General features: G+C 43.7%; 1 protein-coding gene across 1 annotated transcript in view; it reads right to left on the bottom strand.

Annotated features, from left to right (window-relative positions):
* MYRF (myelin regulatory factor) overlaps positions 1 to 14,287 on the bottom strand; it is a 568,116-nt gene that overhangs the window by 211,918 nt on the left and 341,911 nt on the right. The window contains exons 5-6 of the mRNA XM_069623888.1: positions 6,479 to 6,857; positions 521 to 618 (exon numbers count right to left, since the gene is read on the bottom strand). Of these exons, the coding sequence (XP_069479989.1) occupies positions 521 to 618; positions 6,479 to 6,857 (477 nt within the window). The remainder of the gene's footprint in view (positions 1 to 520; positions 619 to 6,478; positions 6,858 to 14,287) is intronic.

The following is a 14,287-nucleotide window of genomic DNA, read 5'->3' as shown; positions in this document are numbered from 1 at the left end:
GACAAACAACACAAACTGAGGTTAAGTTAAATTTAAACCTGAAGTTGAAGTTAAATCTGACACTGAGATGACAGAACATTAAAAACCTTCCAAAATGGCTGACAGTATACTGCACTATTAGATGGCTCAGAAGTCAAACCACAGTGAGATAGGCTAAGAACCTAACGAGGAGAACCCAAAACACCTGGAAGTGGTGGAAGCCATTCCGCCACATTGAAGTGGGTAGGAACCCAACATTGGGAACCAAAAACATGCTCATATGGCTAGTTTGCCAATTAACACTAAGATGGATGAGGACCCAATAGGCCTTGGGGTGACAAACAGCAGCACACTCTGAGATGTCTGAAATTCTAAGAGGACTTGGATTCTCAGAAAACACAAGGGCTTTGCTCAGACCCAATTAAGCTTATCCTATTGTGAACAGACCTGGGAATAGCACATCACCCACATTCAGAGGGTTTCTGGGTGCATGTGGGACACCCGCCGAGCCCCCTGCGCAGTCAGATGGAGCACTCCATACCTGGCTCCTGCTTGATCATTCCGTTCAGCATCTGGGCATTCATGGTGCTCGTGGGCGACTCCGAGTGTTTCCTCTTCTTTGCTGGGTGAACAGGAAGCCTGGAAGAACCAAACTTACATTTCAACAGGCAGCTTTCATCTACTTAGTTACAGAGAGCTTTTGCATTTCCAGATCGACCCTCCTCTATTTATTGTGTAAAAAGGTGCAAACAAATCAGAAAACGCAACCAAACAATTAGCTATTTTCATCCTCATTTTTGTATTCGTTTTTTGGGGGATTACCATAACACGCACCCGTAGGGCTCCTAAATTCACAGCCAATAGTCTCTACGTACTTCTCTAGCAGGCCTGTTCTGAGTAAAGCCAAGACTAAGACGATAGCAGGCAAGTAATAAGGCTAGAAAACTGGTATAAGGAAAGCAGAGCTGCATTAGCACATCTCCAGTTCTAGTACATCATTCTCCAGATGGAACTAATCATGATGGTTTATATGAGAGTGATGTTAGGGGGAGAGTTCATCCTCTATACAGAAACCATATCCAATATTGCTCCCTGGTTCATTATCATGAAGGAACTATTCCTACGATTCCACTAAAAGAGCACCACCCATAAATACTTCATGATAGGCCATTTAATCATTAAAAAAAGTTGAAAAAAACATTCTCTGCTACTGCCACTGATCAGAAAATGTACCTTTGAAAGGGGATAGTGGGCCTGTAGGCCTGAGAGAAAACCCAACAGCTCTGCACCGTTGGATGGTCTCTGGTCCTGAGATAACCTGCCTGATTGGAGAACTAAACTAAGAAGAGATGGGATTGGGCGATTGTCGGAATGAGGCCAAAAAGCATTCACAGATGGCGTATGCGTGCGTAAAGGATGTCAAGCCTCTCACCCACACAGTAGAAGATACGGGAAACTGTTTTAGTGAAACTAACTAGCTGTGATCTTATTGTACTCGACAGTACAAATATAGTTGAGCCAGCAGTGGCAGACACAGTGCTGAAGACCTAGAACCTTATGCGACATAAGACATGTGAGCGAGTTGCTTGTTAACCAAACCAAAATGTATCACATGTCCTATAAAACAAAACAAACATCCATATCTTCAGTTATCGTCCAATCCAAACTGTGACAGCTGTTGCAATGGCTGTTCAATCTTTTCTAAATTGCATCCCAGACATGAAACTGTGATCCAGATGACTTCGTTTGTCATGAAAATCATGCTGATCCTCGAGCACTTTCGAAGATGGGGAGTGTAAGAACCGGAACAAAGTCTGATTTATTGGGCTGCCTGGGACAGCTCACACCTGGGAATGAAAATATATCCAGCCCTATAGCCCCGGTTGCCATTCTTGATGGTGCCGCCATGATCAAAATCCTGTGACCAGGGTTTGCAAAAAATGTTTAAGATTAAGCAACCAAACACCTTACACCAAATCACAGCTACATCTGTATCAAGATAAGACATATTCTTGGATGTGTATAGTCCAGAAAGACTGAAGAGCGACACATTCAGCAAAATGGTGTAAGGTGCTTGGAATTGTGTTGAACCAAAAATATTGGTTCCAGAAATTTGGCAAGAATTTCTCCATATTGATGAAGACAATACTTCATTGTTCTCCTCCTTGGCAATAACAGCGGCAACAATTGCAACAAACAAACAGGAAATTACCACAAATTATAACATTGTGCTTTGTATAAATATTCAAAACGTCTTGAAACTGGCTCCAGGCTCACATGAAGAAGTAGACACTCACATCCTACGCCACTTATGTGATGCGGTGCAGCAAGGATAAAATACAACCCTAATACGATGTTGTACACACATCGGCACTTCATGTGGCACATCGTCCGAACATTGATGATCTATCGGTTGCATTTAGAGTTGGGAAGAACATTTATACAAAGGTTTGGGAGCCCCACTACTGAAACAAACAGTCAAATAACATGTTCTGTGGGTAGGGTCCCAATTTGGAGAGTCTGCAACCATGTTTTAGCCCACTGTACCTTTTCTCAGAGGAGAAAATTAAATTTGCATATCAGTCTGGTCGCACCCACTTGGGGCCCAGCACCAGGGTATTTTCACTGTGCTGCAAGAAATGGAGGTACATTGTGTGAGAAAACTGAAGGTGTCTTACTGTCTGAACCCTGGGGATCTCTTTCTCAGGTGGCCAGGGAATGGCCATTGCCCTTGGATCAAGACCCTGCGGGGGGGACAAGTGCGGGAGGTTCACCTGGGTGAGCGATCCTCAGGGGTTGGGCGTGAGAAATCCAATGGCGAAATGCGGTATTCCCACCCTTCCGACACTTCCTCCACCTTTATAGGTTATCCAAAATCCTGTCCTGTTACCCCCTTCCTAATTCCATCAAGTAACAACTCGAAAAGGAGGCGTGGGAGAACCGGGAGAAAGAAATTACAATTACCATCCCATATATTACAACCACAGGACTATCCCCTTGTCTCAGATATGCCCCTATCCGACATTCCTTCAGTTGAAATAGAATATTGTAAAACCAGTTCCATCATGCCCCAGTACCTTTCTGTGAAACCACACAAATGCATTTGTTTACCATCACACACACAGCCTGTTTATTTGGACAACATCCCACACCGTTTTTTGCTAATTAGACAAGCTACAAGTCCCACAATCCCTCCACACTGGTTTCTTCTACAAACACTGAGATGAGGAAGAGGGGAGCTAAGACAATAAAGATCTCTCAAAACACCACTGAGACAGAAGAAAGACTATGCTATATTAAAACTGGACTGTCTCGCTAATGAGGCCAGGCAAGGTCAGGCCTCCCTTTCTAACTACTCACATCTGACGCCACTTGGCAATCCCAGGAAGTATGAAAGACAGAGCAGGAGAGCACACTTGGAGTGATCTGTGGATGCTGGAGTGTGCCAGGATGCCAGAGAGAGACCTGTGGAGCTGAGAGGAACCTGGAAGGCCTGGAGGAGAAAGAACTACCCAGGCACTGAGCCTGACTGCGCAGGGGAGGCTGCAGTGTGGAGTAGAAGTTGTGCCTCCAGGGGATTTACACGAGGGGCAGTTTGGGCTACCTGGTGGCACCCAAAACAAAGCTCCTCCCCTGGGCTAATCAGGAGAGACCAGGTCACTGGGGAGCAGGTGGCGAGACCCTGACCCCAGGTAAATTTCCCCTAGTGCTCCGGTGGCTCCTAAAACCACGGGAATGCGAAGTTTGAGCAAAATGCCAAGAACCGCAAAATGCCAAGAACCACATTCTTTTTCATTTTGTTTAAATATTTGGAAGAAGGGTCCGAGCCCGGCAGGGGGATGCCCTTTGTGAATCTTGAGAGGGGTCCGAGCCCGGCAGAGGGAGACCCCTTGTGAACTTTGGTAGAAGGTTCCGAGCCCAGCAGAGGGAGGCCTTTTGTGATCCTTAGGAGATGGGCCTGAGCCCGGTAGAGGGAGACCCCATGTGAACTTTTGAAGAAGGGTCAGAGCCTGGCAGAGGGAGGCCCTTTGCAAACTTTTGAAGAAGGGTCTGAGCCCAGCAGGGGAAGGATCTTTGTGAATCTTGAGAGGGGCCCGTTCCCGGCAGAAGGAGACCCCTTGTGAACCTTTGGAGAAAGGTCTGAGCCCAGCAGAGGGATGCCCTTTGAGAACCCTGAGAGGGGTCCCAGCTGGGCAGAGGGAGACCCTTGTGAACTTTGGGAGAGGGTCTGAACCCATTGGAGGGGGACCCTGAAAGACTGAGCAAGGCCAAGCAACAAAGAGAAGATTGCAGGAAAACTGATAACTACTTTTTGAACTATGTAGTGTTGAAAGAAGAAGGGTGCAAAACAACCGAGTGGTCAGGTGAAGGGAAACTGCCCAGTCAAAAGTCTTGTTAAGATGTATTTCTAACTCTGACTTCGATTGAAGAGAGAGAGAAGTAATGTTAAAAGGCTTGCGCCCGACTGAGGGAAGCCAGAGAAATTGTGAAAGTTGAATGCTGCAACCCCGGTTGAGAGGAACCAAAGTGAAAGTGAACTTTGTATGAGAACTACAGATACCAGAAACTATTACAAAGTCAGGAATAAAGTCGAAGTGGTCATGTGAGGGTCTGAGTCAAACCTCCCTCGCATAATCCAAAGTCTTTGATGCAAGTGAATAATTAAAGAATGTCTAAGCCCAACAAAGGGAGACCCGTTGTAAGCAGAATTGTGACTTGTGCGAACATTGAGAAATAGCACCATTGATTTGAACTGATTGTTCCCACGCTCCAATGAGATGCCTTGTCACGTGCCTGAAAACGTGGGGAAGGGGGAACACATTTATTCAGTCAATCTACCTTACTATTTCTTGAACACATCATTTATACATAGCAATATCCCACACACCTTTTGTTATATAGAGTAAGGTTTAACAATAGTTTTTTTTTTTTAGCATAGGCCATGTTTATTTGGACACACCACGCCTAGGACAGCGGTTTCTATTATTTGATGGTCGTAGCTTGCGCCCATCTTTAGATTTAGGGTTAGATCGGCGTTTATCACCCCCTTGTTGAAGTTCAGAAAACACCCTTGAACTGTGGTCGCTTGTGTCTATCTTACTGTTGATACCATGCCTTCCTTACTATTGGCAGCGATAGATGTAATGCCACTCTACTGCACTTTACGCCATAGTTTTGAGTTAAAGGGGGGAAAAACTCCAGCATTTAGCTGTAGGTTTCTCTACCACTTTACTACCATCAGGATTTAGCAAAGGCAGAATTACTGCCTATGGTGAATGCTCCAAATCACCAGAGCCCTATGGATTCCATGAATAGAGATTAACACTGTCACTTCACCACTCATACTCTGGTGGATGTAAAGCCAGTCTGAGCAGTGGAAACAGTCAAGAGGTTTGTCGGTGTGTCCACAGGAAATACAGCCAAACTTATAATGAGGCCCACTGTACTTATAACCGGCAGGGGCTGTTGCTCCTGGGCCTTACATGAAGGGGCAGCTTGATCGCTTAAGCCGGGAGTGAGGGCAATCGCACAAGGAAACTCAGCACTACTTCATCTTCCCCTACTCTCTCCAATAAGACTCCATGATTTGGGGATAGGTGCTTATTTGGGAAAGGGGCTGTTCTGTGGACGGAGGTGAACCCACCTACTGGGGGTGCACACCAATAATGTGTGCTGGAGCCCTGTGACAGAAGAGCACACGGAGGCTTCATTTATGCTTTGCGGCCGGTGACTAGGAAAGCATGTTATGTACTCTAAACAAATAAGGAATAATGTGAACTAATGTAATTGTGGACCCTACTTATTGGATAGCACTTGAATATGTAGATGCAGTTTTGACATTAATTGGGGGGTTTGTAGTGTTATGTTACGTTACGTTATTGGGTCATATCATAGCACAGCTTGTTAATGAGTCTTGCTATAGCATAGCTATTGACATTTGAATAGTGCCAGGGCACCATGAGTCCTACAAGAAAAGGTGGTGGGGCTGTGGTTGGATCAGTCGGAGCAGAACAAAGATCGATACAATATATAGTTATACATATCCGCTTAATTATCTGCTTTGGTCTGTGCTGACCCAGCCACCGTATACCCAGGTGTGATGGCTCATAAAAAGTGCATGAGAGGCACAGCTACCTTGAGAATGGACCACAACCATCTTGACTTTATAGTGACAGCACACTAAACGGCAGCACAAGCCTTTGAGAATGGAGAGGGAGTTTTATGAAATCCATTGACCTTTCTGTAGGCTGGTGCTTGATTGGGTGTCTCCTATGAATGACATGGTAGCATCCAGCAGGCGACAGCTAGAGAAGGCATCTCCTGCATAGATTATGGCTTCCTCCCATACCCAATTACTGCAGTGGGTTCAAGGGGGACCTCTGTATTGTTTGCTTGCACCATTAAATGGAGGACACGTGCTAGTGTTTTTTCACATGGTGATAACACACACAGTGCCATGATGCTCTTGCTCCCAATCTGCTTTGTGTAGGTAACTTACTCCACTCCATGCTGTTGTTGCGGTTGATGGTGCTGTTGCTGGTGCTGCTGCTGCTGTTGTTGCTGTTGCTGTTGCTGCTGCTGCTGCTGGTGTTGCTGCTGCTGCTGAAGAAGTTGGTGAAGCATCTGAGCCTGCTGGGCATGGTGGATATCACTGGGAGACATCCCGGGACCAATGGGAGCATACTGCGGCATCATGGACTCCACCTTCATGTAGAGCTCCCGTTGCATGCTGGGATAGTGAGGGTTGTGCTGCTGGTGGGCAGGGTGTGGTGGTGGGGGGCCCTGCATGTGGACCTGGGGTGGGGGATGCTCCAAACGTGACGGTGGGGTCATGTGACAGATGGTTTCCGGAGTCATTGTACGTAAAAGGTGTGGATCTTGAAAGAAAACAGAAAAACAAGACATTAAAAGGCCAGAAGGTAATGGAATGAGGCAAAACACAGGAGTCTGACATTTGCAGAGGAAAACGGGAACAAATGTGCAAAATACAACAAACTCAGCATCAAAATCAATAGAACCGCCAAGAAGACAATACTGGCGAGATACACAGGAGAATCAATGATATAACCTTCAAGGAAATAAATCTCACAGGCAGTAATCCCACTATGTGCAGTGACATCAGTTTGGAAAATACTTTATGGTATAGTAAAAAATCATCCAAAAACCTTAATCCCCCGTATAGACTTAAAAGTGCAAAGAAAGAAGTCCTATGGGATGGTGACCACCCCAATAAGCTCAGACAGTGCTAGAGGAGCGTGGAGCCTTTTCAATCAGCCCATGCTCTGGCCCAAGGTGAGGCACCATGCATTCTGAGTCTCTGTGTATGCTAGATGGGCTCCGCAATTTATTCCCCTGATCTCCAGGGAGGAGGTGCCACAAATGTAATCTTGTTCCAGCAAGTTTACATGCCTCACACAAGTCAAGAACTGTTTTCATCACAATTGCAGGTGGTAGGAAGGAATGGTGGGTTTCAGGTTGAAAGTTTGGTTCTATATGATTTTTCACTTTTGTACGTCGTCTAAGAAAAAGACACATTTTTTTTCTGGCTGATTTTAAGCTGCCTACAAAAACCGAAAAAAACACTTTCCCTCGCCCCTCCCCCCTCTCCTTCCAGCCCCCTCTGGTGGGATTATCTCAAAGCTGGGGTTGTCACCCCCGAACTCCTCTCCACCTCTCCCCACCCAAGACTCACCCAATTTTAAAACCCACACAAACACCCAACATACACACACATACACACACACACACACACACACGTTTTTTCTGCTTTTGTAGGTCGTCTAATAAAAAGACCAATTTTTTCAGACAAATTTAGGCAGCCTACAAAAAACGAAAAAAACACATTCCCTCGGCCCCTTTCCCCCTCACCATTACTCCTCACACTTTGGTGTGATAATTTCAAATTGGGGGTGTCACCCCCAAATCACTTTCCACCTCTCCCCACCAAAGACTCCCCCAATTTTAAACATACAGTAGAAAGTTGAATAGTATGTGTTATGTCTCTAAGATATGTACATGTATTTTGACCTGAGGGTTTCAGGAAGGTGTCTACGTTTTTACATAGTGGTTCATAGTTGGATCCACTCCCTGAAATAATGGGTCTTTCTAAGGGGTTGTCTATTGATTTAAGAAACTTGGGTAGCACGTGAATTGTTGGAAAATGTGATGATTCCACGTTCAGAAAATCAAATTCCACTTCCATTATATGGTTGGCCTAAAGGGCATTTTCAGTTATGCGCCATATAGGTTGTTGGATTTCTTTACTTGGATCAGATCTTATTTTATTTTCATAATGGTCTCCTACGTGGGCCCCTTGCCTATTGTGATGAATCCTATGGATCCCTCACTAAACCCCACCTAAAGTCTCCTCCCTGGTGGCCAGCGAAAGGCAGACGTTTCCAGATCCTGACCTTGGGGGTGGTGTTCGGCAGGAGGATCACCGAGGGAGGAGAAAAGGCTCAGTGAAGTGAGAGGAATCCATGGGGCGAGACACAGTATTTGCCTTCCTTTACAGAAGACATATCACAAATGCCAAAGGATGCAAGTGCTTGTTGCCACAATAACCTAGCTGTTCCACATGTTGAACACCATAATGTAGATGAAATCAGCCAGAACACCTGTGGTATAAAATGGAATAAAACCCCTTCTCAAACCCATAGAGCTAGAAACGTCCCTAAATCCAAAAGATGTAATGAAAGGAAGTTTGCAAATAACAACCACCAAAAGACTAGAAAACCTTTTTCCTCTTTCTAAACAAGACTGATGAATAATGTATGTGATACTCCTTCGATACATTTTGTAGAGAGTGGGAATCAAATCAGAAAAGTAGGAATGTTTAAGAAAACTCTTTTTGTTAGTAGGGTATTCAAGTCCCATACATTTCCTCAGTACTGGGGCGATGAAGAGGGATGCAGAGGAACACTGCCGTAGGAGCGGTCAGCTAATTGATGTAAATTACCTACACCTGAGGGAGACTGACAGGCTTAAAAAGCCCCCTTAGGTGCAGGCATTAGAGCAGCAGAAGAAGAGAAAGCAGCTCATGACGTGTATGCCTCTGGAAGTGGAGCTGGAGGCAAGAGAAGATGCTGGGAACACTGTAACCCCAGAAGCGGTGGTGGGTCATGAGAGGGTCTTTGCCTTGAGTTGTCCCTGTTGCAGAGGCCGTACAGCAGGAAGCGCGAGAAAAAGGACACTTGCCCATTGAAGATTCATTGTGCAGAGGTCGCACTGTGGGACACAGAAGTAGCAAGGGAAGTATGCCCGCTTTATAGGTTTCAGGTAGCTGGGTTGCACCTGACCCTCTCCGGACCAGAGGAAGCTCCATTTCCATGTGACGCAGGCCGAGGTGGACCGAAAGAGCCTGTTCGCAGGATCAACAGGAGCCACAATGACTGAAGACCTGCCAACACCAAGCGGAGCATGAACGAGTGACTTACCCGGTGAGTTCACAGCTTGCAAGTGATTCCTGAGCACTCAGATGCTTTCCGCATGTTCAGGGCAGGCAGTTTCACTCTTGTGTGAGTGAAAGGAGCAGTGGGTGCAAATCTGAATACTGAACTGTTCAAAAACATCAAAAGTTAAACTTGTTGAATCAATATAACTATACAGGCAAGCGTGTACGTTTCTGGAAAGCCGAAAACCACATGAGGATGCTTTAATTGAAACAAAAGTCTACAAGCAATACCCAAACCAAGAGTACTTAAAAACTCAGCAATACCGATACAACAAACATTGCTCAAGGCGAGAGGGGAGTATTGGGAAACCCAAGGGTTGTAAGACTTGCTACTTATGTGTTTTGAAATACAGATCATCAGATGACATAAACACACATTGCCAAAGCCGAAACAGAAGCAGAGTGATATCATATCCTGGTCACTACTTGGTTGTTGGTGTAGAGGGAAAGAAAGGTGGCAAACAGGCTGCCCTTCTGGAGAAGATTATCTAGAGGAAGAGGAGTATAATTGCAAATGAGAGCTAAAGAGCACCAATGTGATTCCTTGTTTCCCTGAAGTTGGTTTAAAGTTTGATGCCAAAGAAACTTTGTGAAGTTGTTATTGTTCTAAGTTGTTGTGTACGAGACCTGGTACAGGAGTGCATTTATTTATTTATTATGCACCGGAGCCACAGGTATCAGGGTACAAACACATAACAAATACAGATACAACAAGCTTACAATTAAACAAACAGCAGAGTCTTGAGGCGTTTACTAAAGGTAAGCATGTTTTCTTCCATGCGCAACTCTGGGGGAAACTTGTTCCAAACCAAGGCAGCTTGTACAGTAAACGAGCGGCCATTGCCTCTAGCTCGTTTACTCCTAGGATGGACCAATAGCATCAAGTTCTTAGACTGGGCAACTCTAGCTAGTTTTTGTAGAATCAGACGTTCTTTTAGGTACTCTGGAGTTTGTCCATACATACATTTATGAACAATCGTACTTATCTTAAAACAAATTCTAGCTTCAACTGGGAGCAAGTGCAGCTCCCTCCTGTGTACAGAAATATGATCCCGTTGTGCAACGCCTTTGACAATCCACACAGCATCATTTTGAAGAATCTGCAACTTTTTAAACACAAATTTTGCTCACTCTAATCAATAACACACTACAGTAGTCAAGCCTAGGCACTAGAATAGCTCGAACTAGCGTAGTGCAGTTAGCCAAGGAGACATACAACTTCACCAATCTGAGCAATCTCAGATGATATAGAGATTTATAAATGACACTATTAACATGAGCTTCAGCACCCAGTGATGGTTACAAAATCACCCCTAGAGTCTTAACCTTAGGCACTGTCTGAATGTAGTGATCATCTACGGTAAAGCCCCCACACAGTGCCTCTACCTTAGCATGTGCTTGTACAGATCAAAAGATAAGGACTCGTAAATTTGTGCAATGCTCTCCATGCCTTTCTCATTATCTCCATTCAGCTCCACAATGAGCTGAGTGACGTCGGCATAGTTCGTAAATCACACTCGTAGACTTTCCAAAAGATCACATAGGGGGGTGACAGAATATATTGAATAACGCTGGGGAAAGGTAGACCCCTTGCAGTACACCACAATAAATTAGCTCAGGCTCGAAGCACCCTTTACCCCAAACTATTTTCGATTTTCTGTTGTCAAGAAGGGATCTAATCCAGTCTATTTTTGCATTAGAACACCCTCCATGGTCCGCAAGCCTACTGAGCAAATTCTCAAGATCCACAAGATCAAAGGCTGCCGATAGAGCTAATAACATCAGCAGCCCCGATTTACTCTTGTCCATGATATTAAGCATTTTAGCCTGTAGATCCAGAATAGCACTCTCTGTACCACCATGGCAGGGCCTGAAACTGGACTGGCTAAAGTGTAGGATTCTATTACTTTCCATATGCTCCTGGGGCTGTAGGGTAGCTAATTTATCAATCATTTTCAGCAAAAAAAGGACATTTGTTATGGGTCTTAGATTGCTTAACACTTTGTGGTCCTCGCCTGTTTTTTTTTTTAATCAGAGTGGTGACAATCACCTTTTTTAAAATATCTGGCACATGATTAGTTGCGAATGTAGCATTAGCAAAACAAACCAAAAAGGGGAAAAATTCCCATATGCTCCAAACCCAATTTAGAGGGAATAACATGGCGAAACAAGTAGTGGGGTGCATTTTCATTTTCTATATAAGGTCCCTTGAAATAGCATTAAAAGAAAAAGGGGGAATGTTAAGGCGTTGTAGGGACCCAGTAGCTATTGATGTAGGGGCAATCAGATAGTTATCAAGATTATTTGCAATGCTGACCTGTGCCGTTTTAATTTTATCAGCAAAAGCCCTCTGGACTGCTTCATAATTGTCATCTGTAGGGTCCGGCTTATTAACTTGAGCTTGTGGTTTCCCCGAATTCCTAAGATTTTTGAAAGGTTTATTCAAGTTATTCTTGAATTCATTATTTGCGTGTTAAAATAGTCTTGTTTTGTCCTGAAAATCTCACTCCGATCCATTTTCTCTGGGGCCTTCACCTTGCCCTTATTTTCTTGCATTTGCATTTTGACCCAGATTCTTTTCGCTCTCCTTTTTTCTTGCTCATGTACCACAAGAGCCATTGTAAACCATTTTTGTCCTTTAGCCCTTTTGTTAATAGATTTAGACTTCAGGGGCGCCACATGATCCAACAATGTGGTTAAAGACTTTTCATATTCTAATGAAAAAAAAATCAGGGGAATCCCCGTCCGAAGTAGAGTCCATAAGTTTGGCACGACAACATTCCAATTCACCTGGTTTAATGTTGTTGAAATTTCTATTGGTAACTTTCTTAAAGGCATTCTTCCTTTGAATGAGTATAGAGGTAAGCTGAAGATTGAATGTCACTAGGAAACAGTCAGAACAGGCACACAGTCTGGTATCCAATACAACATGGGACAGGTTCCTAACTGCAACCGAGTCCAGTATATTACCCAATATATGGGTAGGCTCTTTATTGAGAATAACAGAATTGTTATGCCCTAAAAGTTGTTCAAAGTCAGAGGCATCGGAATCCCATGGATTCTGCAGGTGTCTATTAAAATCCCCCAAGATGATTGTAGAATTATTAGCTTTATTCAGTGATGCTAGATTATATGACATCTCTTCCAGGCATTTCACGAGGAGGACAGTATGACAGAATAGTTTTCATGGAGTTATTGGATGTCGTTTTTAGCAGCATAATTTTGCAACCCTTGCATATGATGGGTGTTTGGAAAAAACCCTAAGTGTTGCTTAGCAATAATTGCCCCCCCACCCAATCCTCTATTTTGTCACAAAAACATATTGCCATCTGGGGTGGCTAAGTCAATACTAGGACCACTAGAGTCACACAACCAGGACTCAGTGATACACATAATATCCACCTGATAGTCCATAATGTAGTCCCGAATATCAACAGCATGTTTCTCCAATGAGCGTGTGTTGAGCAGGGATATCTTCATGATCCGATCCCCAGGTAGCAGTTGATACAAGTGCTGAGCTGTGGTTCCAACAAAGACAACTCATGTTAATTGTGATATTGAAAGAAGAATTGTGTAAACGTAATGTAGAGGAGTTACATTTGTTCAGAAATCAAAGTTGTGGCAAATCATCCTGGCGAAGACAAAATCTGAAACGTGGTATTACACCAGGAGAACCATATTACAGGAACAAACTATTTCTCCTGGTGCAAAGTTGTGGCAAATCATCCTGTCAAAGACAATTGTTGTTGTTTACTTGAAGACAAATTTGAAACTTGTTCTTGCTCCAGGTGGAGCTGGAACATACGAATTATTTTGCTACATTATTGAGACAATGGAACTTTTTGATTATCACATTTAATACCTCAATAACTGTGTTGGAATGTTGTTGCAAACCAGGATTTCCTTGTTTCTTTTGAACTGTGGAGCAAAACCTTGCTCCGATCTGGGGAAGGCTATGAGAAGAGACAGGGTCTTAATGTGAATGTGAATTTATGCAATATATATATATATATATATATATATATGTGTGTTGAATTGAACCACCCTGCATTTCCTTATTGCTTTATTGAATGTACAAGTGTGAGGGTTTCTTCGAGGGTTTCCTTTAGTTTATTTTAGGCATGGAAATCCTCTTCAGGGTAGGGATAGTGAGGCTTTAATCCAACTTTTTGATTTAATAAAATGGCTAATCTTTACAAAGCTGTCTGCCTCACATTCCTAACCCCTTACAGCATATCAAATCTTGAACTATGGTGTGGTACTGAAGTATATTCATAATGACTATGGAGCCTTCCTTGTCTCCGGGTTTAACAATTAAGTCTTGATTTGACTGGAATTTAAGTAAGCCCTCTTGTTCCAATGTTGTACAAATGATTTTTTTAGGCATCTTTCATTCCATATTGTGTACCGGTTTCATTTTCTAATACTTGAGTATATCCTTTCTTTTGGGTCTTCGCTGCGTGGAGGCAGCACACCACCAGCACCGTTATATGCCATATCAATTGTCATGTTATAATGATCTTCTTGAGTCAGGAGGCGGAAACAAAACTGCTGCAAACTATAGTCCCATTTAAAATTCATGAGACAGAACTAGCAACAAAGTAAAACAACATTTTAAAATCATGGAAGAAAGAATCCATCTGCTGCCTCTGTTGGTCTAGGTTCTATAAGTCTGCTTTGATGCAAAGGAGAGTTGCACTGTTTGGTGTATATACCTCACAGCCCCGACACCACAAAAAAGGGCATCAGGCAGAAAATAAGACATTTTACAAATATGTTGATGAAATGCGTATGTTCTTAGACAGACTTTCCTCATACTTTCCAGGCTCCATCAAGAAAAGCGGCAGTTATCTC

Source organism: Ambystoma mexicanum, chromosome 11 (genome assembly GCF_040938575.1).
Source record: "Ambystoma mexicanum isolate Mex_15411 chromosome 11, UKY_AmexF1_1, whole genome shotgun sequence".
In the NCBI taxonomy this organism is placed as follows: Eukaryota; Metazoa; Chordata; class Amphibia; order Caudata; family Ambystomatidae; genus Ambystoma; species Ambystoma mexicanum.
This window is presented reverse-complemented; position numbering and strand designations above follow the sequence as displayed.